Source organism: Pipistrellus hanaki (genome assembly GCF_964339955.1).
Source record: "Pipistrellus hanaki genome assembly, chromosome: 1".
Classification (NCBI taxonomy): Eukaryota; Metazoa; Chordata; class Mammalia; order Chiroptera; family Vespertilionidae; genus Pipistrellus; species Pipistrellus hanaki.
Window position 1 is genome coordinate 33889841 of NC_140503.1, and position 25451 is coordinate 33915291.

The 25451-nt window shown below is 37.9% G+C and overlaps 1 protein-coding gene across 3 annotated transcripts; it reads right to left on the reverse strand.

Annotated features, from left to right (window-relative positions):
- Positions 1–353: 353 nt before the first annotated feature.
- On the reverse strand, positions 354–24318 carry NAA30 (N-alpha-acetyltransferase 30, NatC catalytic subunit). 3 transcript variants are annotated; one of them, XM_084871779.1, is made up of 5 exons: positions 24176–24317; positions 23058–23877; positions 17551–17674; positions 15019–15074; positions 354–3758 (listed from the first exon to the last, which is right to left on the reverse strand). In XM_084871779.1, exons 2-5 carry the CDS (start codon positions 23874–23876, stop codon positions 3621–3623), a joined length of 1137 nt encoding a protein of 378 aa, XP_084727905.1. In that variant the 5' UTR covers position 23877; positions 24176–24317; the 3' UTR covers positions 354–3620. The 3 variants fall into 3 exon arrangements, with proteins under 3 accessions (XP_084727905.1, XP_084727907.1, XP_084727906.1); XM_084871781.1 differs by lacking the exon at positions 354–3758 and adding an exon at positions 9473–9553 and having other exon boundaries at positions 24176–24318; XM_084871780.1 differs by lacking the exon at positions 354–3758 and adding an exon at positions 13832–13958 and having other exon boundaries at positions 24176–24318.
- Positions 24319–25451: the final 1133 nt, after the last annotated feature.

Below are 25451 nucleotides of genomic sequence, written 5' to 3' on the forward strand. Positions count from 1 at the left end.
AAAAAAAAAAAAAAAAAAAAAAAATTACTTAAATACAAAAAATGGGGAATTGAAATAAAAACTATCTTAGGAATAAAGTGCTATGAAACAAGGACTAAAAAAGTTTTGGTTTAATATGCTCATTTGTATTGTCATCTGATATATGAGATGATTAACTTTGACTATTTCCAGGAAATTTAAATTCATGTTGCTATTTTTCTAATTTACTTTGTCAGGACACAAAGAAGAGATAACAACTGTATATCACTTCTTCCAAATAACTCTGAGATGAGAGGCAGAAAGTGGGGAACAGAGTAGATTGCTTGGGTTTTTTCTTAGTAAGTAAAACAACTCAATCATAAAATGCACACAGCTGTATCTAAAAGAAAAATGCAAACACAACGTAACCATACTTTATTTGACTGCATCTTATTTAGACAGCTTGCACATTTAAATCCCATTAAATCTCTCTCTCCAAAAGGATACGGGACAATAGGAGAAAATTATGCAGCAATATCCAGTCATCAAACAGCAGTCCAATATTTTGAGATACACGTGATATTTTATACTCAACTCATATCTGACGTCAATATAATTTATAGTTATGTTTTTACAAACCTGAAAGCCCTGTAACATTTTAGCACTCATTTTAGTGATGTCATGGTGCATTGAAAAGTAACTCTGATGCACTACCAATTTGCTTTTATCTATGCCCCTGAAAAGTGATGAATTTCATGATTTGTAGACACCATAATATACACATCCAGTCTTATACATGTCAGCCAATACCATAACACAGGGCAAGGTAAAGTTAAAACATGTGACAAACAAACTCCTTTACAAAGATTTGTCAAGCAAGTGGAAAGGGTGATTTGGGGAAGAGGCAGAAAATATTAACCAAATTTTTAATATTTTTTCTTATTTTAATTTTGCTGGCTTCAACTTCAAAAACTATTGTCTGGATACTGACCTGTGGATTACTCTTGAATAGTTTTATTTTAACATAATGGAAATTGTAATCAGTCCACACATCAAAAATGGTAGTATACCCGTTAGCTTCTTCAATACTAACATATATAGCTTCATGGTAGCATGTATAAAAAATGTTCAGCAATATTAACTGCCAAACCAGTGTCAGTGGATAGCACAGTCAGTCTTAAAGAGGCAGCACCCCTTTAAAAGAAAGTTGCACCAATTTTGCTCAGGTTTAGCCAAGTGAACTCACTCATCCATTTTAAATGGAATTTTTTAATTATTCAAGAAAAATAAAAGCCCAATATCAAAAAGTAAATTGTTTGATTCCTTTGAATTGAAATAGAAATTAATTTTGGTTATCATGTTAGAAGTTAAAATTTTAGTCTACTTAAGTAAACAATTTTTGCATACTCAATTAAAGACATAAAGTAGACACTGTTATTTAACATAAACTAGTCAAACAATAATAACTACTATATGACTTTTTATCGCATGGCTATGGTCATATTTATAAATACCCAGTCAATTTGGCAAAACTTAGTCAATTCAGAGGGGAAGGGTCAGTAGTAATGGTTTCATTGACAACCTGCCAAAAACATAATTGTTGAACTGAAAATCCAGCATGTGTCTACTTTAGAACTGTCCCCTTTTGTGAGTCAAGCAAATGTATGTTCATCAATAATCATTACCAAATATAGTAAATATAAAGTGGTGAGAGAAAATCTGGTGATGTAAGTACTGTACTGTTTTTCTTTTTGGTTCAGTTCCCTCCATATTAAAAATAACAAGTATCACAATTGGTATTCCTCTAAATGCTAGAGCCCACCCAAATGAAGTTTGACCAAAATTATACTCAAAATGGTCAACTGAAAAGCTGAATATTGTGTGGTCATATTTTAATGTAACCAGTATTCTGCCCATTAAACTTTCAAGAGCAATATAAAATAGAAAGAAAAAGGTTTCTTTAATAATAAGGAACTATAAATGATCCCACCAGCAGAAAGATTTATTTTCACCAAATCTGTTTATCTTTATTTTAAAAGTACTTGTTACCATGTTCACTTTCAAGACATTACACTGAGCAAAGAGCAGCTTTCCTTTAAAAAAAAAAAATAATAATAAAAAGGACAACAAACTTTCCTGAAAGGGGGCTTTTACCAACTGTTAATGGAGGTAGGGTTTTAAAAAAATACAGTAATTATAGTCATAAAATAAAATTCAAACCAAATACTAGAGAAATAAAGCATATCCAAATGAAAGAAAAAAAAAGCATAGATTCCTATAAAACATTTTTCACAGAGAATGAATTTTTTTCCCCATGGGTACCTAGGTTTTCCAGCTAAATAAATTATCCATCACAGGTTTCCTGACTCAACTGAAAGCAATTAATTTTAAAATTTGTTATAGTGCACAGACTGGCCAAAACACAACTTAACTTATGAGCATAGTGATGGCTATTGAAAACCCGTAAGAACTCATTTCAAAAAAAAATTCCATTTCTCACTTTTGTTTTTCTAGGAACTAAGCAAAGTTGCCCCAAGCATTTGCTCAAATAAGTGGAAAGTAAATAAAATCGGTTTAAAGTGGATACAATGCACCTTAAAAGACCAAGAACCAAAAGTGAAACATTTCAAGAAATGAAAGCAATGTGAGTCCTAATCAAGTGGGAAAAAACTTCCACCTACATTGTAAAAGCTGTTTTTCACAGCTTAGCAATAATTTTGATTAAATAAAATCATATCCGTTTACATTAATTTTCTATTCTTTTCCAAAAATTCCCTCACTCTCAAGAAAAAAGTGCATCCAAAACCCAGCAATTCCCAGCTCCACCAACTTTCTCATCCCCTTTGGAGCCATTTCTCAAAGATTTTGCGAGTAAATTCAACTTCTATTCTGTAAAGTAAACCACTCTGTCACTCACCTGGAAAAGTATCCAAATTATAAAAATCTGAAATAATTTATTAGCAAATTTAGACTTTAAATAAAAAAAAAAGTTTGCTTGCAAAGGCCTTAAAAAAAGAAAAAAAAAAGGTAGCATGCATTAAAAAACTAGAGATGAGGACAAATATACTTATCTACACAAGCACTGGCAGACGCAATTTAATTGTTATCTTTACTCATTGTAAGACATAACCAACCCTAAATTTTTCATTCACTAATCACTGAGGTACCAATATTCAAGAATGGAAAATTTAATATTGAAAAAAATAAAACCTAAAATTGAAGCTTTCTCCCTACCTCCTTCAGAAAACAATGGCAGGTTTTATGTGAAATGTTAGTATACTTAGAGATTTTTACAATCTACATTGGCTTTTTTAAGGAACAAAAATAATGTTCCACTTACTGGTTCTGTGGTAAAACGATCACTTTGTTATTAATTACATTGTCAGCAGACTTTTGCAAATGAACAAACAAATCTTGGCAATCAACTGGCACATCTTGTTGGTACCAAAAAAACTCTTTAAGTTTAAAACAATCTCTTTTAATTCAGAACAAATGCGCCATGCCAAAGTGCAACAAATGTTGTGCGACACTCAATGAGACACTGACAGATAAGAACTGCATGGAAATTACTAAATCCACCTGCAAAGCAATTCTGTACAAATTGCATTGCATGCAAAGGTCGATTCTGAGTGGTTGGAGAGTTGTTTCTTGATGTCAGTTTCTCAACGCAGCCATAATTTAAGTCGCAGTGCATCAACTCCATTTAAATAGTATCTGAACAGCCTCTTATCTCGAACAAAACCAAGATTTTCATAAAGTTTCAAAGCAGACTTATTCGTTATTTCTGTTTCCAAAACAACCTTCAAAAAATAAGAAAACCTAAGTTATAATGTTATATATTTGAAACTAATTTACAATTTCATAATTTGACAAAGCACTTATAAACAATTAGATCAAATATATTTTTAAAAAACATACCATACTTAACTTTTTAAAAATTGATAGCTAAAACAGTAATTATTAAACACATCCAGAAAAAAAACCAACACACACACACACACACACACACAGAAATAGTCATCAAAAGTTTAATAATTCTTTTTGGGGAGAAAAGGGGTGGAAACACTGAAACATGTTCTGCTCTACTGATTTTTGTGATATTTAGAATTTTTAGTAATGAAAATGTTTCAAACTAAGACAAAGATAAATTATTTCCGTGTGGATAATAATAGCGTGACAAAAAGATGGAAAGAACAAAAAAATCAATGGTTTAGAACCATGGTCAGAAAACTGAAGCTTGCGAGCCACATGTAGCTCTTTGGCCCGTTGAGCGTGGCTCTTCCACAAAATACCACTCGCCTGGGCAAATCTATTTTGAAGAAGTGGCATTAGAAGAAGTTTAAGTTTAAAAAATTTGGCTCTCAAAAGAAATTTCAATCGTTGTACTGTTGATGTTTGGCTCTATCGACTAATGAGTTTGCCGACCACTGGTTTAGAAAATAAATCAGTATTTGAAAGTGTTCACATTGACCTCCAACTCCTATAATTTTTTTCTTTTTAAATAACTACAGGTATTTTACTGTATTTGTGTATGTAAAGAACAAGATTAAATATTAATCCTAATATATAAAAAGCCAGAGGCCGTCAAGCCTGAACGGATGACCAAACAGCAGGCTGTGTGGGGCAACCAGGCCAGCAGGGGGGTTATTGAGGGACAACCAAACGACTGAACAGCAGGCTGCGTGGGGCAATCAGGACAGCAGGGAGAGCAACTGGGGGTGAGCAGGTCAGCATGGGGGGCAGTTAAGAACAATCAGGCTGGCAGCAGGGGAGGAGGGAAGGGAAAGAGGAGGCAGTTAGGGGCGATCAAGCAGGCAGGCAGGTGAGTGGTTAGGAGCCAGTGGTCCCAGATTGTGAGAGGAATGTCCAACTGCTGGACATCACCCGAGGGGGCCCGGACTGGAGAGGGTACAGGCTGAGCTGAGAGGACGCCCCCAGCCCCATGTGCGAATTTTTGTGCACCGTGCCTCTAATCTATTTATAACTTTGTCTCATATGCAGGAAGCTTTCCTTATACAATATACACTCAAAACAATAGGTTCACATGCTTGTTGGAGTGCCATATTTTCATTAATTTGTCATCATTTATCCCAATGAGAACTACCACACTTGTCTAGAGTCCAAACCAGAGTCTGCAAACTGCAGCCCTTGGGTCAAATGTGCCCATGTCTGTTTTTGTAAATAAAGTTTTACTGGAACACACCCAAGGCCATTTGTTTACATGAGATTTATGGCTGCTTTCTCCATTTACAAAGACAGAAATGAGTAGATGCACTGCAGATCTATGGTCCATAAAACGTAAAATATTTACTACTTGGCATTTTGCAGATAAAATTTGCTGAATTTAGACCAAAGGTACCCAAACTTTAGTGTACCTGGAGGGCTTGTTGAAAAAAATTGCTTAGCCCCACCCCCAAAGTTTCTGAGTAGGTTTGGGGTGGGGCCCAAGAATGTGTACTTTTTAAAATTGCCAGATGATGCTGGTCAGGGGGCTAAATACAATACTTTAACAGAAAAACACATAAAGTATTATTGCCTTTCTGGGTCTTTTTTAATATTACTGTAGCAAAGGCCCTGACGATGATACTTTTGAAAAAATTATATGACTTTCTTTCCTTAATTTATTTTACCTTCCTCTCCCAAAACATCCTTTATCCCACCCTACCAACTTTTATATTCATAGTTCTATTGCTTTTTTATTGATTCTAAACCTACCTCATTGAGAATTATCAACACAGTGAGCCATGGTTACTGTCAGGATGTTATAACCTTCAGGTATTTAGAGTGGGATTAAAAGAGCAAAATATCATTAAACAAAGGCCCAAGTGAAGAAGTCTTTGAGCATGTTCCTATCCTAACTCAAGGTATCAAAAAATCTAAGAAGAATTCAAACAAAATTGAAATTAAGAACAGATTGTACCTCAACTCATCATATCTAATAATTAAACTCATGATTAACTCCTCCTCCATGATCCCATATGTCAGTAACAAGATATCCATCACAATAATGCCTCAAACCTGAAGCCTAGAAACCATCCTAGAACCTCTTTCCTTTCCACCCCCCTACTATGTCCAAGCACTGAGTATTTCCACTTTCTCTCTTAAACCTCTCTCAAACTGGTCCACTTCTTTCTATCCTCATTGATAACACTCTAGTCTGAGCTGCCATCAACCTTTACTGTAAGTATAAGAGCTTCCTAACTCAAAAAATCTCCCATTCTCTAAGTAGTGTGATGCTCTTGTTAATTCCCTGCTTGTCCTCAAGATAAAGTCCGTAAATTAAAAATATCTAAAGAAACTTAAAAGTCCCCTCAAAATTTGGTCTCTACCTACCTTGCAAACTTCGTTTCTCCCGTTGTTCTCCATAATCAACACTAAACTTTCAGTTTCTGGAATCTACGGAGATCTTTCCTACCTTAAACCTTCACATAATCCGTTTTCTCTATTTAGAAGTATGCTCTTCCTACCCTACTTGCTTTTGGCCTTGTCACTTCCAGACTGAATCAAGTATATCCCTTTCTTGCCGAGACCGGTTTGGCTCAGTAGATAGAGCGTCGGCCTGCGGACCGAAGGGTCCCGGGTTCGATTCCGGTAAAGGGCATGTACCTTGGTTGCGGGCACATCCCCAGTGGGGGTGTGCAGGAGGCAGCTGGTCGACGTTTCTAACTCTCTGTCCCTCTCAATTCTAACTCTCTATCCCTCTCAATTCCTCTCTGTGTAAAATTAATAAAATATATTTTTAAAAAAAAGTATATCCCTTTCTTTTTTCTTTTTTTTATCCCTTTCTTGTTATACAACCTCACAGCACTCTGCCCCACTCCTTATTCCATTGCATTCTCATCTAACATTTGATAAGTATGTCATTTCTATTAGTTGGTGAGCCCAACAATGGCTGCGATTATGGATGGGTGCCTTCTTCACAGCTATTTCCTCTGCATCTAACACACTGCCTGACATATAGAAATATCTTAAATATTTATTAGTTGTATACATTCTCAGCACCTTTTTATTACATAAATATTAAACAAACAAACGTACTGCCAAGCTTTTAAATGACCAGAGTGCTTAAAGAGAAAGCATAATCTTAAGATAATTACTTATGCAATTAAGTCATAGAAGCAAATCACATGCTAAATACAAACTTATAAAAGATCTAGAAAGCAAGTAACAGATAAGGATCATGAGAAAATTTTCCTAAGAAGGCCTAAAATAATAGTTGTATAGCAAACATACATTTTTTTTTTAAATATAGTTTATTGATTTTTTTACAGAGAGGAAGAGAGAGGGATAGAGAGCTAGAACATCGATGAGAAAGAATCACCGATCAGCTGCCTCCTACACACCCCACACCGGGGATGTGCCCGCAAGCAAGGTACATGCCCTTGACCAAAATCGAACCCAGGACCTTTCAGTCCACAGGCTTACGCTCTACCCACTGAGCCAAACCGGTCTTGGCAGCAAACATATTTCTTTAAGATAAAAATGAGACACATCTCTCCGCTCTTAAAAAAAAAAACAGATAATTTAATGGCTAATTATTTTGTATCTACAATCTGGTAATAGATTTTATGTTGTATACTGAAATAGATAGATAGATAGATAGATAAGATAGATAAACAGACAGACATGACAGATAGAATTTTTTAAAAGTAATATAGGCCACCTAACACTCCAGTCTGGTCAGTACAAGTTTTCAGTTTTGAACAATTAACTTGGGTAATTCTTAGAATTCTGTTTTAGGCCAGCACTTAAACAACTAAATTACAACTAAAATGTTAAATCAAAACAACATGAGAAGCAATAAAGCTGCAAAAACACAAAACTTGAAACTGATTTCACAGAAATAAAAAAGAGTGACAGTTTTAATAAAATAGCTAACATTTATCAAAGGCTTACTAAATGTTATGGAAAGCATTTTACATGCATTTATCATTATGGTATTTTCACAATAACCCTATAAATAATTATTATTTTTCTCTAATTTACAAATGAATGAAACTCAGGGTCAGTCTCTTAACCTGAACTAGAACTTGATAGTATTCACTCTTCTATACCTCCCATGATTGATTTCCAAAGTAAAAACAATGCAGCAAATGGAAGCTCTAAAATATTTATAACATGATGAAGGAGATCCAAGTCCATGTTCATTAATATTTGGCAATCTAAAATACTGAAAACATCTGCAGCTAACTACGGCTACAAAAATATAAACTGAGGTGTTGAATTACATAGAAAAAGAATTTCACAAAGGGCTAACCTTTGTTAAAATGAAAAGAGTCTCTCAGCACACTCACAGTTTCTAAACAAAGATATTATGTATTATTGATTCAATAGAAAATGTTAGGAAAAAAAGTAACTCCTTTTAAATACTTAATCACTTATATTCTTGTATTAAAAGAGAATCTGGGTTTATACTGGAAATTCACTATAAAACTATTCTTTTAGTACACATCATGGGAGTGTTACATTGGCAGCCAATGGATAATAAGGTTATTTGGTTCTAAAGAAACTTGGCAGTTGAATTCTACTTAACAGAAAAAAAGGATTACAGTGAACTTCTACGGATTCTCTTCACAACAAACCACTGTTAGAATATGCCAAACTATTACAGATTAGAAAGCTCTTTTTAATATTATAGGCTGGAAGCTCCTAGAGGGAGGATAGGCTTGTTCACTGCTAGAACCTAAGCACTAGCTCACAGGCTATTTACACTGATACTGCTGAATGAACACCTTTATTGCTCTTCATAACATTCCTTTAAGATCAGAATTACCATGACATTGCATAGACAGAGAGAAATTGTTAAAAGTTAAATGACTTGCCTACAATCACACAACTATATTAAGTGATATGACAGCACATGGATCTGGAAGCTGGCTTTTCATACCCAGTTCTTTAATTAGGCTAAATTACTCAACCAAAAATCCTTACAGTTTTAAATAACTCCATTTTACTCTGTTCTTTACCTAGAAAATATGGTAGCAGCCCCATAAGCCAAAATATTCTTCCAGTTAAACTAAAAATGTTAAATATATAATTATTAAACACAAAAACCTTAAAAGTCATCTTATACATTATCATAAGGTGTATGTTATTTTGTTAGCATGTAACAGGTTTATTATAAGTTATTTAAATGAATTAAGCCACTGTTGGTGGGAATGTAAATTGGGACAGCCTTTCTGGAAAACAGTATGGAGGCTCCTCAAAAAATTTTAAAAAAAGAACAATCATATGATCCAGCAATCCCACTTCTGGGTATATATATCCAAAAAACTGAAATCAGGATCTCAAAAAGATATTTGCATTCCCATGTCCATTACAGCATTATTCACAATAGCCAAGATATGAAAACAACTTAAATGACATAAAAAAATTTAATGAATGAAGAAAAAGTGTCATATATACAATGGAATACTTTTTTAGCCTTAAAAAAAAAATCCTGCCATTGTGTCAACATGAATGAACCTAGAGGACAGTATGGTAAGTAAAATACATCAGACATAAAAAGACAAATACTATATGATCTCACTTATATGTGGAAACTAAAAACAGTGAAACTCATAGAAGCAGAGGGTAGATTGGTACTTTCCAGGACCTGAGGGGAGGGTAAAACGGAAAGATGTTAGTCAACTAAAAATATTTTAAGGTCACATACTCTGCACTTACATTCCTTTAAGAAGTTTTGATTCCAGTGTATTCTCATCATATAAGTTAGTACTGAATATTAGTATCATGGTAATTATACCCTAAGTCTAAAAGTAATTTTGAAATTTAAATTTCAAGATGTGATTTCAAAGACAACTATAGCTTAAAAAGTAAAACACTGTTCATCAGGCTGATCAATCACCTGCCCCATTCTAAATTATTTCATAAAAAGTACATAAAAGGAATGGCCACCATGTGGGTTATTTTAGGTATACAAGTCCTAGTTTAAAAAAATCGTATTTTAGAAAACACAAACCAAAGTGCTTAAATAAGCAGCCACTACAAGTTTGTCAGCCAAAACACGAGGTGTAACCAAATTTAAGCCAGATCAACAATATGGGCAATGTATATCTTATTCATGAAGCAATGAATCCACTCATTTCTTTTTTTGATGCGGTTTTAGTGAGTTTCAAATATATGAAAACAAAAACAATCTTTAGCTAAGCTGTTTTAACATGTCTAATTCTGATAAAAAAAAGTTAGTAAAGTCATCTGGCGTGGGGGGCTCAGAGGTTGAACCTATGAACCAGGAAGGAGGTCAGGGTTCAATTCCCAGTTGGGGCACATGACTGGGTTGCAAGCTACATCACCATTAGGGGGCAAGCAGGGGGCAGCCAATCAATGTCTCTCTCTCATCATAGATGTTTCTAACTTTCTCTCCTTCTCCCTTGCTCTTTGAAATCAATAAAAATATATATATATTTTTAATTAGGAAAGTCATGTAAGAGGAAATAAAAATATCTATTAGACCAGGAGAGTATACATTATTATTTGAGCATAAATATATGAGCATTTCAACTTTGTGATTGCTAGATTTGGTTTAATTTACTCCGAATATATCTTAAAATGACAAATGGCAACCAAGAGAATTGTAAACATGACTCAAGATAACAATTCTGTAAACAGAATAGAAAGTAAAAACTAACCAATGTGCATACTAAGGGTTTATAAAAATTTCCATATGTATCTGTTAATAGGTTCATATATTTGAAAATATCTATTTTTTTTTAATATATTTTATTGATTTTTTTTTTTTTGCCCCCCTCCCTCCCTCCCACACATCCCCTCCCTCCCCAGAGTTTTGTGTCCATTGGTTGTACTTAGATGCATGTATAAAAATCCTTCGGTTGATCTATTATCTCCCCCAGATCTTCCTCCCCTCCCCGCTGTAATTTGACAGTCTACTTGTTGGCATACTGTCTCTATATCTATCTTTTGGTTCATCAGTTTATAATGTTCTTGAAAATATCTATTTTTGTAAAAATTTAAAAAACAGTAGTAAAATTTTAAAAAATTTTTAAAAAATAGTAGTACAACCTTAGTACAAAATGAAATTTAAAACCCTTCTCATAATTTATCAAAATTCCTTAACACTTTAAAAAAATGGAAAGTTGTTCTAAGTCACATGTGTCAAACACAAGGCCCGCGGGCCAAATCCAGCCCGCCAGGCCTTGCAATGTGGCCCGCACCGCGCTGTCATCACTGCACTCCGCTGTCAGTTTATGACATTGTCAGTTTATGACTGTTCAGTAAACCATTCAGCCCGTGATTTAGGCTGGATTTTAGATTTTGGCCCCTTCTCTGATTGAGTTCGACACCCCTATTCTAAGTTATGAAATTAACATGCTGGTTATTTTATAACTGTTCACTGTATACTCAGAAAATTATAATTTCAAAGTTTTCCTCAAAACAATGAATTATATACAAGACTATTTTTACATGTAATTTTGCTTTTACCAACAGGTACTGTAACAATTTAGTTAATCCTGCACATACATTTTTTTAATCTTTCTATATACACAAATAAGTCAACTGCTGTAGCTAGAAAGGAGGTACAGATAAGATGATGGAAATGAAGAACTAATTATTCAACAAAGACTGGTACAACAAAGTACATTTAAGAGCCATGTACTATACTCTACCATTAATGCCACACTAAGAATACAGCAGTAAACAAGAAAAGGAATCTCTGTTCTCCTTAGTGGCTAAAACACAAACTCTGTACAAGTAAATTTAAGTGAGTACAGTAGTCCCCCCCTTATCTGTGGGGGTATGTTCCAAGATCTCTAGTGGATTCCAGAAACCACAAATAGTACCAACCCTACATATACTATGTTTTTCCTTATACATACACACCTATGATAAAGTTTAATTTATAAATGAGGCAACTTCACAGGTAGAAGATTCATTCTTATTATAGACCAGAGGCCCGGTGCAAGACATTTGTGCATGGGTGAGGTCCCTATGCCTGGCTGGTGACCAGGGCCTATTGAAGCTGTCTTTCCCAGTCCCAATCAGGGCTGGGCCTGCCAGGGCCTGCCAGGGCCTGCCGGCTGCTGGACAGGGCCTGGAGACCTGCCAGCTGCGGGGAGGGATAAGGGGAGATTGATTGTGGGAGCGCACTGACCACTGGCAGGGGGAGACAGCTCCTGCATTGAGGGTCTGTCCCTTGGTGGTTAGTGCGCATCATAGCGATTGGTCGACCGGTCATATGGGTAACTTAGGCTTGTATATGTCTTAGCAACCTCAACATACAATTTTTTTTTTCTTTCCTTAGGTTGAGCGCTTTCACCTTTTCACTTAAAGGAAACACTTTTGGCTTCTCTTTGGCATGTCCGCATTACCAACCTTACCACTCTTGTGTTTGGGGGCCATTATTAAGTAAAACAAGGGTAACTGGAATACAAGTATTGCAATAGTCAATCTGATAACCAACATGGCTACTAAGTGACTAATCTGTGGCAAACATACACAGCAAGAACATGCTGGACAAGGGAGGATTCTGATGGATCAGTACAACAACAGTGCAAGATTTCATCATGCTACTCAGAACTGCTGGCGATTTAAAATGTATGAATTGTTTATTTCTGAAATTTTTCATTTCATATTTTCAGAGCCTAGTTGAGCATGGAAAACTGTGAAACCACAGATAATTAGGGATTACTATATTACAAAAAGAGAAATAAAGAAAACCAAAGAAGATACATTGATTCTGTCCAGAAGGATTAAAGAAAACTAAGGAGCCGAAACTGGTTTGGCTCAATGGTAGAGCGTCGGTCTGCGGACTGAAAGGTCCCAGGTTCGATTCTAGTCAAAGGCATGTACATTGGTTGCGGGCACATCCCCTATAGGGGGTGTGCAAGAGGCAGCTGGTCGATGTTTCTCTCTCATCGACGTTTCTAGCACTCTATCTCTCTCCCTTCCTCTCTGTAAAAAATCAATAAAATATATTTTCAAAAAAAAAAGAAAACTAAGGAGTTGTTGATATTTTAATTGGGTATTAAAGACTGACAAGTATTTTAATAAGCAGAGGAGGAAGAAGAAGCTACTGGGTCAAGCAAATACATCAGTGAGAAAGTAGTTACAATGGAGTGGAAGGGGAAGAATCAAAACGAGATGGGATCAAATGACAATATAAAGTAGAACCAACAAATACACTACCATCAAAAAACAGAAGGGCCCAGCTGGTATGGCTCAATGGTTGAAGGTTGATCCAAGAACCAGGAGGTTATGGTTCAATTCCCAGTCAGGGCACATGCCCAGGATGGGCTCAATCTCTTCCTCTCTAAAATCAATAGGTAGGTAGGTAGGTAGGTAGGTAGGTAGATAGATAGATAGATATAGAAATCCTAAATTAGCGACACGTATTATGAAATACTCTTTTACGTATTTATATACGTATACGTGTATATATACGTAAAAGAGTATTTCATAATACGTGTCGCTAATTTAGGATTTAACCTTGAAACTAAAACAATATAACCAAAATCTCCATATTATCCCTTCAAACTTTCAAAGTAAAACTAATGCTATTTAAATATCTGATCAATTAAGTGAATCATGTCTCACAGGTGGTGATTATGGAAACTCAGAAAAGGCTTAACCATAAAGAATATAATACTCCCTGATCATAGCTTCCCTGTTCACTGAAAATCACTCCACTCAGTAGCAATAGAGGATCAAACACAGTCTTATCATGCCAAAGATTTCTCCAAACTGTTACAGTACTTTTGCAAAGCCTGACTTTCTCTTGATGAGCTAAGCCAGTGTGGCTATGGTCCAAACACATAGACTTATAGTCATAAATGTATGTAAATTTTAGTTACCAGCCATGTAAATTATCAAAGTCACTGTACCTTTTACTTTTTTATATTAAAAGCTGCAAACAATATGAGATCCTCCACCATGTGTAATTATCTTATTTGGAGTCAAATTAAATATCATTAAATCCTAGACTTCTCTGTGCTGCCCGGTGAGTCTGTAGGCCTTCTCAAACCACCACCATTTAGTGTGACCTGTCAGAATACAAACTAATGAACACAAGAAGTATGAGTATATTCTGCAGTAAATCTCTATATTCTGACAATGAAATGTGTTCATGAGATATCATTAAATGGAAAAACTATTACAGAATTGTGACTTCACTTTTTATAAAAAAAAGTATTACACAGCTGCATACAGGTATGCGTAGAAAATGGGAGGACGCATATCAAAAGATTAATAGTAGCTATAAATGGAAAGATGAATGAAGAGTTAAAGAGCATGAGGACAGTGGAAGGTACATTATATCAAAACACACACACACACACACACACACACACACACACACAAAATGGTTAATTCTTGTGTCTAGATTTTGTATGAAAAAGAAAATTTTTTTAAAAAGTAAGACAAGTTACTTATTAAGGTCATCATGTTGTCAAAAAAAATTAATTTCAAGTATACATAAAAATGCAACTTTGTTCCTTCTTAGTCATCATTGCTATACAGACATTTATACTTCCTCTTACCTACCATGTTTAAACCCAGTGCTATAGCATACAAGAAATTATACCTGCCATAAGGCCTTAGCAAAAAGCTGAAGAGTTGCCCTGAGGTTGATAGATGGCTCTACTTAAAAAAGTAGTTGTCTTCACCCACCTTCCCAAGCCTTAACATTATTTAATGCTGAGAGATGTTGTCAAATGTGAAATGTCCTTCATATAAGTTGACAGTTGGCCCACAGGTAAAATTAAAACTTTTATTAAGAAAGAAACTAAGGTTAATATGTAACTTACAAGTGATAACTGATAACAAATCCTCTCAATACCAATTTCTCTGAATACCATTTATTTACTGAAAATGTCTAAGATTTCACCTTTACATTTAAAAAGCAACAAATTTTAGCTCCCATTATCACCTTAAAATTTGTTCTAGGTCAAAATTCATGTGTTGAAATGATATATAATTTCACTACAAGTTGCATTTGTACATTAATAGTTTGCTATAAGACTGCAATATAATTATCATGGGATATTTATAAAAATACTCAGTAGAATACTGCTTAAAAGGTCTTAAAAATTTAGAAAGACTTACCTCATCACAGTCTCCTTCAACCATGGCATATATAGCTTTCTTAACCAAGTTAGTACCTAGAATATAGATCTGAGTATTAATGAAGGAAAAATGTAATTAGTTTCTTAAAGACACCTAAGTTATAACATCATAATAAGCATATATATGTCAAATGCTGAATTCTACCTGGAATCCAGATACATAGATTATCTTAAATTGAAAAAAAATTTTAGATTTAAAATGGGAGGCCAATAGAATCTACACATAGCAATGTAAGTTTCCTCTTAAAAGACTTAAGCAAGTCTTTATACCTATATTCCTTTTTCTCAGGTGTAAACACTCCAAGCAGGAATTTCTGCTATTGTTTGAAGGGAAAAAAAGAAAAAGAGGCAAGATATAATATGGCCAAGCAACCCAGGAACTTCTTGAGTTGAACTCACTGCCTATGACCCATGAACCAATCTTGCCAAAGATCACACTGGAACTGCTGTGACCCTAAGTAGGCCCAAGACACTGGGTTGGTTCCTGCAAACCTTATAGTGAGCATGGGGCACACTTAAGTATGGTATTCCCATACTAAAGGCCTGGTGCAAAAATTTGTGCATGGGTGGGGTCCCTAGACTTGGCTGACCATCACGGAAGGAACAGACACCAGGCGCCAACATAGGAGCCTCGCCACCACAGTTCCCTGCCTCTTCCACTCAGTCCCACGTTGCCACCGTGGGTGGATGGCAGACCAATTGGGGCCTGCTGGTAGGGTGGAGGGATCACGAGAGGGAGGTTGGCCAGCCTCGGAGGTTGGCTGTGGGAGTGCACTGACCACCAGGGGACAGCTCCTACGTTGAGCATCTGCCCCCAATGGTCAGAGTGCATCATAGTGACTGGTCAACTGGTTATTCCATCTTGCAGGTCGCTTAGGCTTTTATATACACTGAGTGGCCAATTATGATCTCTGAACGCCACATAATAATCTGGCCACTCAGTGTTGTGAGTGTGTGTATATATGCATGGGTGGGGTCCAGCCAGTCTGGCCAGGGAGCAGGGACATGGGCAGTTGGCCTGCCTGCCTGCTGGTCGAACTCCTGGCCGAGGGGACAATTTGCATATTGGCCTTTTATTATTATAGGATACACACTGAGTGGCCAGATTATTATGCATTCAGAGATCATAATAATCTGGCCATTCAGTGTGTACAGATGATGTCAGTGGTGTGTCTGCAATTGTCTAGCAAAATATTTCCTAGGTTAGGGTTAGATATATTTGGGACATTAAAGCGAAAACAACTGCCAAATGTGGATTTTAAGAAGAAATCCAAATTTTGTAAGAAATCTCACAATTCTCAAAACATGAGCAAACACATTATTTGGGCCAAATAAAATGTCTGAGGGCTAAGTCACCAGTTTTTGCCTTTCAAAACAGCGAGACAATTGCCTACCATTTTCCTTATCAGCTCTTTTTAATGCATCAAAGACTCAAACCTGGCTTATATTATAAGTCTGATTCATTAAAAATCTTGGTGGTAAACTATAACACTGGAAGTTGGTTAAACTTAATGTATTAAGTGAACCTATTCTTAATGATTTCCCAGGATAAATAAGACTGTGTCTTAAACTGAACAATGATACTAATAGTTGAGAAAAAACTGCAAGTGATAAAACCATTGTTAATTAAATATTGGTATAGTCATCAAATATTCTTTCATGAATACTAACTTAGCTTCAGTACATCCCAGAATTTGACTTGCTCAGACAAGTACTTGTCAATCTGTTCTTACATCTTAAACAAAGAGCCAGTAGGTCCTAAACATTAGGACAGGCTTACAACATAGTCACCAGGAAGCTTCAGCTCTCCTTCCATCAAGACAAACAAGATTAGGGGCCTATGTATTTGTTTTTTAATCACAGAGATGACTCTAATGACCATTGTTAAGATTAACTGAAAAATGCCCAAAAAGGTAGACCTAAGAAAGAGATGATTGAGAATGGTAAGAATTCCTTTTCCTGGTCTTCTTTGAATTGTTAATACAATTACTAGTACTAAATAATGATAACAATTTCCCTATTATTTTGCCTTGATTGAGGTCCACTTCACCCAAGCACAGACAGCTTAGGGCTATGATTAAGTACCCTAAGAATGCTATCAAAACTGCAGCACTTGGTATAATGCAAAGCATTCTGAACATAATAAAGAAATGTTTGGAGGTAAAAAATGGTCACCTGCTACTTATTAAAAAGGTAACATTTTGGTTTTGGTTCTCCTGCCAGTGTGGTTCAATTGGTTTGGGGCCGTCCCTTGCACTGAAAGGCTGCCAACTAGATTCCCCTGTGTGCTTTGGACTTGTTTGGGGGGGAATTTGAAGGAGGCAGCTCTCACTTCAATGTTTCTCCCTCTCTCTTGAAAAAACAGATTTTGGAAATATTTTTAGGGAAAAAACAATCTTCATTTTCTTTCCTTAGCATCATGCTCATTTCCACATATTTACATTTAAGTCTTCTGCTTCAAAATAGAAAAAATAACTCATGCATTCTTTTAATGACATAACGTTTTCCTTACCAATGCCATTTCTCCTGTATTTGGAATCCACGGCTAACATGGCTATATAACCTCTGCGGAACATCTTTTTGTGCATGTCCAACTTGCAAACGATGGCACCTACACACTCCTCCCCTACCATGGCCTTAAAAATAAACAAACAATTATGAAGAACATAATGCCAGCAGGTACTGTACCCAGGGAAACAGCAACCAACCATTGATTAGCATTTTTGAAGGAGATAATGAGAATTCTAGCAAGAGAGAAGTTTCAGAAATCTAAATCCCAAAGCTCCTTCAAATGTTCTAGTTTTAATATCTTTTAATATTCTTTAAAACATGAATTTCTTATGTGAATTATCAAAGCATAAGGGGGAAAAGCAAAATTCTATAAGTAAACATTCAAGTGCTTTATAAAAGGTCTCTAATTATAATTAGCTTTATAAGAGAGTTATAATGATATCATTTGCAATAAATACATATTTAAGATTTGGGAAGGGGAATATGTGAAAATAGCTTTTTAAAGAAAAAAGTCTTCATTAAGATATGATAAAACATTGTGAAACTTGCTGATTGGCAAAGTACAATAACTTAAAATTTATAATAAAGCTTTTATGAAAGATATGACATGATTTATACTTGAACAGTTCATTTTGATCAGTAAAAAAAATAAAATATTTTCAGAAAAAGGATTGTTTTAAGATATTCCTTGGATCCTAACTAAGGGGTTATTGTTATTGAGATACTACAAAGAATAGGTGGATATACAATGGTATCATTTTTAGGATACTCTTGACAGTGAAGTCATTATCATAAAGCTCATAGTATATCTAGAACTCAAAATCAGAGCTTTCTATTTAAACAAAAATGTACAGCTTTCCAGAGTGATTAAGATTTCCATATATTTTTGAAAACTAAAAATATGGTTTTCAAAAATTCCATCACTGATAAAATTTTCTAGTAATACTATTTATACTCTGGTTAATATAAATAAGGCAGTAGCTCCAATTGTTTAATAATGTGTAAGCCAGAAATACTTATTTGCTGTTAAAAGCCCTCATTAGAAAAAAATGAAAAAATTATTATTATCTCTTAATAATATTAACTTTTCAGAAGAAACTATTTCAAAAACAAATAATAAAGCCCAATTAATACTTAACTAGAGGCCTGGTGCATGACATTCGTGCACTGGGGTAGGTGGGGTCCCCTCAGCCCAGCAGGCACCCTTCAGCAGTCCAGGCACCCTCAGGGGGTGTCTGACTGATGACTTGGGCCTAAGCCGCAGTCAGACATCCTCAGCGCCGCTGCGGAGGTGGGAGAGGTTCCTACCTCAGCCCTGCTTGTGGCTGAGAGGCCCTCCCCCTGTGGAAGAGCACTGACCACCAGGGGGCAGCTCCCGCATTGACAGTCTGCCCCTTGTTAATAAGTGTGCATCATAGTCATTGCACTGTTTGGATTACCCTTTTGTTATATAGGATACCTATTTTAATTTAAATCTGTGAAGATTGTTTTAGTCCATCATTCTATAATTTGATTACAAAACCCTTTTTTTAAAAAAAAAAAACTGTGGAGAAATCTTTTAGGCATGAAAATTCTAATCTATTTCATGCAAATCTAAATTAAGTCAGAAAAATCCTTTTAAAGGAATATTAAATTCAACAATCCACACTAATTAATTAAATTTTATCACATAACCCAAAGACATTTGAGGCCATTTTCATTCATGATAAATCTGATTTTTTTCAAAATCTTTTGAAAACCTAAAATTTGCGCAAAAATTGCTTGGTTGAACTTTTTCACGTGAAAACTCACCTCAAATATATATGTGTGATTGTGGTGCACATGTGTACATATTATAGACCCAATGGTACATTAAAAACAAATTGAGGCTGGATCTCATTAGCTAGAGAAAAGGGAAATATATGGAAATCTCTGATATGTAGAATAACTACTTTTAACAGTGAATAAACCATCCAAAAGAGGACATTTTAAAACCACTACATATAATACAGCTGGACAATACATTCAAATTATATAGAAATTTCAAACAAATCATCTTTGACCATTGACAAGGAAGTAACAAGCAAAGTATATTAGTTCCCTCTTGACTATAGATTGATTTCTTCCTAATTAAGAATATACAGGAGCAAGAATGAAATTATACATATCATTTAAAAATAAAAGCCCAATATATAATGCATTATTATTAACAAGATGTTGGTAGTGAGGAAGGCCAATGCTATTTTTTCCTGATAAATTGCTGATGAATATACACTTACAAGAATTACTAAACTACTTGTTAAATTTTTTCCAAATAAAAGCTTCTGCTATTAAATGTGGTTTTCTTTCAGATGGGAACTGAAAAATTCCTGACAAGACTTAACTCTAAAGACCAAATGCTTATCAATCTATGATATAGATATAAAATATAAATTGTGTGAAACAGAGAGTCCCAAATTCCAATGGGAAAGAAGCGTTGTTTCCAGAGGAAGCAAGAGTTAAATTTAGAACAAATAAATGAAAGTACTATACATTATTGGTAATAAGTTTAAAAGTTAAAAAACATACCAACTGCAGTTCAAATACCATGAATTGCAATGAAAAATTAGTTAAGTACAGAGTGACAGTGCCTCCCAGTTGCACAGTGCTCTACTTTCACATGTTACAATTATTAGAAAGAATCAGAAGAAACTATCATTTGGCTCTGGCCGGGACGTTCAGTTAGTTGGAGCATCATCCTTACACCAAAAGGTTGTGGGTTTGATTCCCAGTCAGTGCAAATATCTAGCTTCGGGTTCAATCCCCAGTCAGGGCTCATGTAGGAGGCAACAAGATGTTTCTCTCTTCCTCCCCTTCTCTCTAAAAATCAATAAAAATATATCCTTCAGTAAGAATTTAAAAAAGCAACAACCCTTTTAATTCCGTTAGTCAAATATGGTCAAGAACTGGCAATTTTCTATGTTTAATTAATTACAGGATACTCATGGAAACCAGGAATATTTTGGAGGTTTCTAATCACAACTGGCAAATTGGGAGGAGTCTATATACAGATTGGCATCTGTAAGAACATCTGTCCCTTAAGAAGTATAACTTTATGGCACAATGATCTTCACTGAACAGACCAAGGGTATGTCATTTTTCAGGTTCTTGTTTCCATGTGGCCAGGATACCCGAGTTCTAGCTTTACCTTCCTGCCACTGAATATCTAGAGATTTAAACATTTTCAAGACACTCTGGTCCATAATTTTTTTCATTAATAAAATAAATCTGAACTAGATTATCTCTAGGGTCCTTTACAGTTCTAAAATGATATGATTTAAAATAAACATACACACCCGAAACCGGTTTGGCTCAGTGAATAGAGTGTCAGCCTGCGCACTGAAAGGTCCCAGGTTCGATTCCGGTCAAGGGCATGTACCTTGGTTTTGGGCACATCCCCAGTACGGGATGTGCAAGAGGTAGCTGATCGATGATTCTCTCTCATCGATGTTTCTAACTCTCTATCCCTCTCTCTTCCTCTCTATAAAAAAATCAATAAAATATATTTTTTAAAATTATAAAATAAACATACACATATTTGTTTTAAATTAGTTCTTACGGGAAATTCAAAAATTTTAAATGCCAATAAAAAGGCCTGAGGCTACCTAGCCTCTAATTGTTCAGCTATCGTTTTATGTTCCACACCACCAGATTCATAATTGCACTAATAAATCTTATAGGTCAACCAGTCTTTCATATTTCGATTTCTAAATATTTAGAACTTAATATTAAACAAATTGACTCTTAAGGGCTAAAGCACAAATTAACTGGCAAATTGGGAGGAGTCTATATAAAATCAAAACTAAAGTTTACTAATATTAAGTATATCAGAGTCTAAAATGGCAGACGATTTGAGAGATGTAGGTAATATCAGAACTCAGAAGTTGACTAAATATCATATAGTGGTGGGCAAAAGGTTTACAGTTGTTCGTATGGAAAATAATTATTAATAAATAATATAAAAAAACTGTTTCATGTACCCACAACTGTAAACCTACTTTTACCAACCCCTGTATATACAACTATTTTCTGAAATTAACAGAAATATACTATTTCAATTTAAAGTGTACCTCAATCGTACGCTTCTGTGGGTCAATTAACAGTTAAATCAATCTATAATATTTAGCAATTACAATGGAATTTCATATGACATTTATAATACTGCCCAAAAAATCATTTTCTCATTTTTGGATACAATGGTTAGACTTCTAAGAGGAGTTTCATAGACTATAAAATAGTTCCCACAATTTAAAAAAATAAATACTAAACTCAAGTTTAGCAAAGTGAACAGAGAAAACAGCATAACAACCATTATTTACAATACTGAAGATATATTTTTAGATTATCACTAAGCTACAGCATCAAAAAATGTATTTCTGAAGTATTGTTAAAATGTCTTGCAGGAAATTATCAAGTGCAACTAAATCAATGCTGAGACGATAAATAATAGTAGTAGCTTTTCCCTTTATGTATCATAACATACTCATACATACTCCTTAAAAGCATGTTGTATTTCAGTAAAAATTCAATGGAAACAACGTTATTTGTGAGTATATGAGACAAAGCACATACCTGCAGTTTAATATAAGTGAAAGGTTTCAAAAGAAGTGAAACTGGTTAATATAACTGGAAAGAAACTATTTGAGCCACGAGTACTATGTAAAGTTTTTAAAAAATTTGTAGCCCTTTTTTTGCTTACATATAAATAAGAATTTTGTCAATTATACTTCACACACGCCAGTATTTCTACGAGCATTTAGGCCTATCTATGACCAGTTTCTTAAAAAAGAAAAAAAATTAAGTTAGTAAAAAGTTCACACTTTAAGTTTCCTACATCTCACAAAAGGGTATTTTGTTTAAGTTTCAGGAGTTTTTCAGCCACAAGAAGTGTGAGTAGCACCATCTGCAATCAAGTACCAGAAGGCAGTCTGGCTACAACTGTTAATTGTCCTGTTGAAGTAAAGGAAACGATCTCCATAATTACAGAATATGCGAGCGAGATTTAATCCTCCAATGTTGGCCACAGCAAGTTTACTGACAAATCACGATCTCCAAAACATGTTTATGCACACACTCTTTCCCTGATTAGAGCTGTAATTGAGAGATTAATAAGGTCTGCATCCGAACAGAATCATGTTCAAATTAAATGACTGCAAAGTACTCTGAGGATGAGGGAGAGGGTAATTAAAGAGGTTAAACATTATTAGAAGCTAATGCAAACAGGATATAAGACCCCCAACACGCAACGGCGCACAGGCTGGTTGCATCTATTGATACATCGGCATCAAGTTAACCCGCATCACGAATTCTTCTTACCTTCAAAAGTTTCACCGAATACCTAGGAGGGCACGCACTGTACAATCACGTAGCAGCGGCACACCATGAAAGGCAGACTAGATCCACTGCCACTCTCTCCCTCACACTCCCTGCCCGGCACGGCCTGGACCTCTCTGCTGCCGGGTTCACCCTCCATTCATTCCATCCACTTACCAAGAAACACAGCTGTGGCCAGTTGTGGATAAAATATCTATAGGTATAAATGGAGTAGGGTTCAGACAGATCTTTGGTGATCAGTCTCATGATATCGGGCATTTGTAGCTCGGATTCATATCGGACGTAACGTATCGTCCGGTCCTTCTCGGGCTCAGGAGCCTCCCTGCTGGAGGAGGGGCTCCTCAAGCTGCAGCCGGCGGTCAGGGATGAAGACAGCAGCCGCACCTGCTCGTCCTGCTCGTCCTCCTCCTCCTCCTCTTCCTGCTGCTGCTGCTGCCGCCCGGTGCCCTCCGCCAGTCCATTGCGGGCCGCCGCGGGGTCGCTCGCCGCCGCCGGCTCCGCGGGGCTGGGGAGCGCAGTTCTCGCATGGCCGGGGAGGCAGCGAGGGGGGCTGTCGCCCGAGCGCACCCCGGCTCCTTTTGTTGCAGTCGCTCTGGGACCCCCGTCGGGGGTGGCCGTGGCCGTGGCCGCCTCGGTCGCGCTGAAAACCTTGCTCTTGAGCGAGGCGGCCGCCCGGAGGTGCCGCAGTTCGGGGCTGATCAATCCGTTGAGCTGCTGCTGCTGCTCCTGCGGCGGCTGAGGGCACCGGAGGCACGGATGCCCCTTGGCCGCCGTCGCCTCGCCGCCCGCCCGACTCCTGCCGCCGCCGCCGCCGCCGCCGCTGCCGCCTTCGTGCTCTTCGTCGTCCTCCTCGTCGTCGCTGCAGCAGGCGAGGGCGGCCCCCGCCGGGAAGGGGCAGCGGGGCTCCGCCGCCGCCGAGGCCGGAGGTGCCGGGGGTGGGAGGAGGCTGCTAGGCCCAGGCGGTACCTCCGCCATCCTAGAGGCAACACACACCGAGAGGGGAGGCCATGAGACCCGGCCGGCGAGCGCCGAGCGAAGGGGGCGGCGGCGGGCAGGGGGCGGCGGAGGTGGGGGGAACAAAGGCAGAACCGTCCCTCACCGAGGTGCCCCCCAATTTCGCGGCGGCGTGTCTTTCTTCCCCCCCCTCTCCCCCCCGCCGCCCGCTCCTGCTCTTCAGCGCCGCCCAGCTGCTCAGCCGGCCACCGTCCCCGTCCGCCGGGCCCATCTGCCGGCCCTGTCACCGCCGCCCCTCCCGGCCGCTCCGCGAGGCTCACCCGGCACGGGTCCCCGCCGCCAGCGCCGCCACTCCTCTTTCTCCTCAGCCACCGCCGCCGCCGCCTTCGCCGCCGCGGCCGCCTCCGCCGCCCAGGCTCCCCGCTCCGCCGCCGCCGCCGCCGTAAAGCGCCCCGGCTGTTACCCCGGGTAAAGTTTCCTGGGCCGGGCTTTACGACACTTCCCTGCCTGCCGGCTGCCGGGGCCACGGGAAAGGGGCGTGGCGGGAGGTGACCTGCGGAGGGGCGGGGCCGGAGGTGCGGGCGGCGGGTTTCGGGGGCGGCGCGTTTCGGGGGCGGCGCGTGCCGGGGGGCGGGGCTTCGGGGCGAGAAGAGGCCGCGGGCTTGGAAGTGAGTTGCTCCGGCCCCGCTCTCTCGGCCTTCCGGGCTCCTCGCCCCGCAGTTTGCAGGGCGGACCGGGGAAGGGTGGGCCGGACTGACGCTCCCGGTTCCAGGCCCGCCGCCCCCTCGGAGCTGCCGCAAAGCCCGCCCGACCGTATACCAGACCCGTAAAGAGGCTTTTCCTCAGCTGTGTCTTATTTAACGTTTGCCCCACGTGGTGCCCGGGGGGGGGGGGGGGGGGGGGGGGAGGGGGAATGGAGTGGAGGTTACCCAAGATCCTAAAAATGGAACGAATCAGGGGAGAAAATCGAAAAGGAGGGAGAGTTAAAATGCGAATTAAGTTTAGTCTTTGCCCCTTTAAGGCAAGAGAAGGTGGGCAGGCAGTCTTCTCTATGAGGATGTCCCCCTTCGCCCCGCCCTGGAAAATTGGAGGTACACGTGGTGTGCAGGTGCTGGGCTGCAGCCAGCACGCCTGCGGAAGATTCGGGGTGAAAGAGGATGACTAAAAGAGCACATTCCAATTCAGAATACAGAGCATGTGTCATAGAAATCCACACTTGAAACCTACACTTGGTTAATAATAATATACTTTTATTAACCAATGTCACCCCAATGCATTTCATATTTTAAAAAAATCAAAAAAGAACTAAAGAAGTCAATCGGATGGGGATTTTAAAAAGAAAAAAGAATACTCTCTTAAACCTGTGACACGAGTTGTAATAGGGCCGGGAGCACCGAGGCCTTCCTCCTCCCACCCTCCCCCAAAGGTCTCCTGAGTGAATGCAGCAAGGAAAGAACTGCAGCGCCCTCGCTCTTCCCGCTCTAGGTTCTAATGGGAAGGCAGGTAGGGTAACTCACCAGCGCATGGAGCAAATCAACTTTTTAAACAAGTGATTTGTAGAACTGGTCAGGTGTGCAGCAGATGGACGTTTGCAGG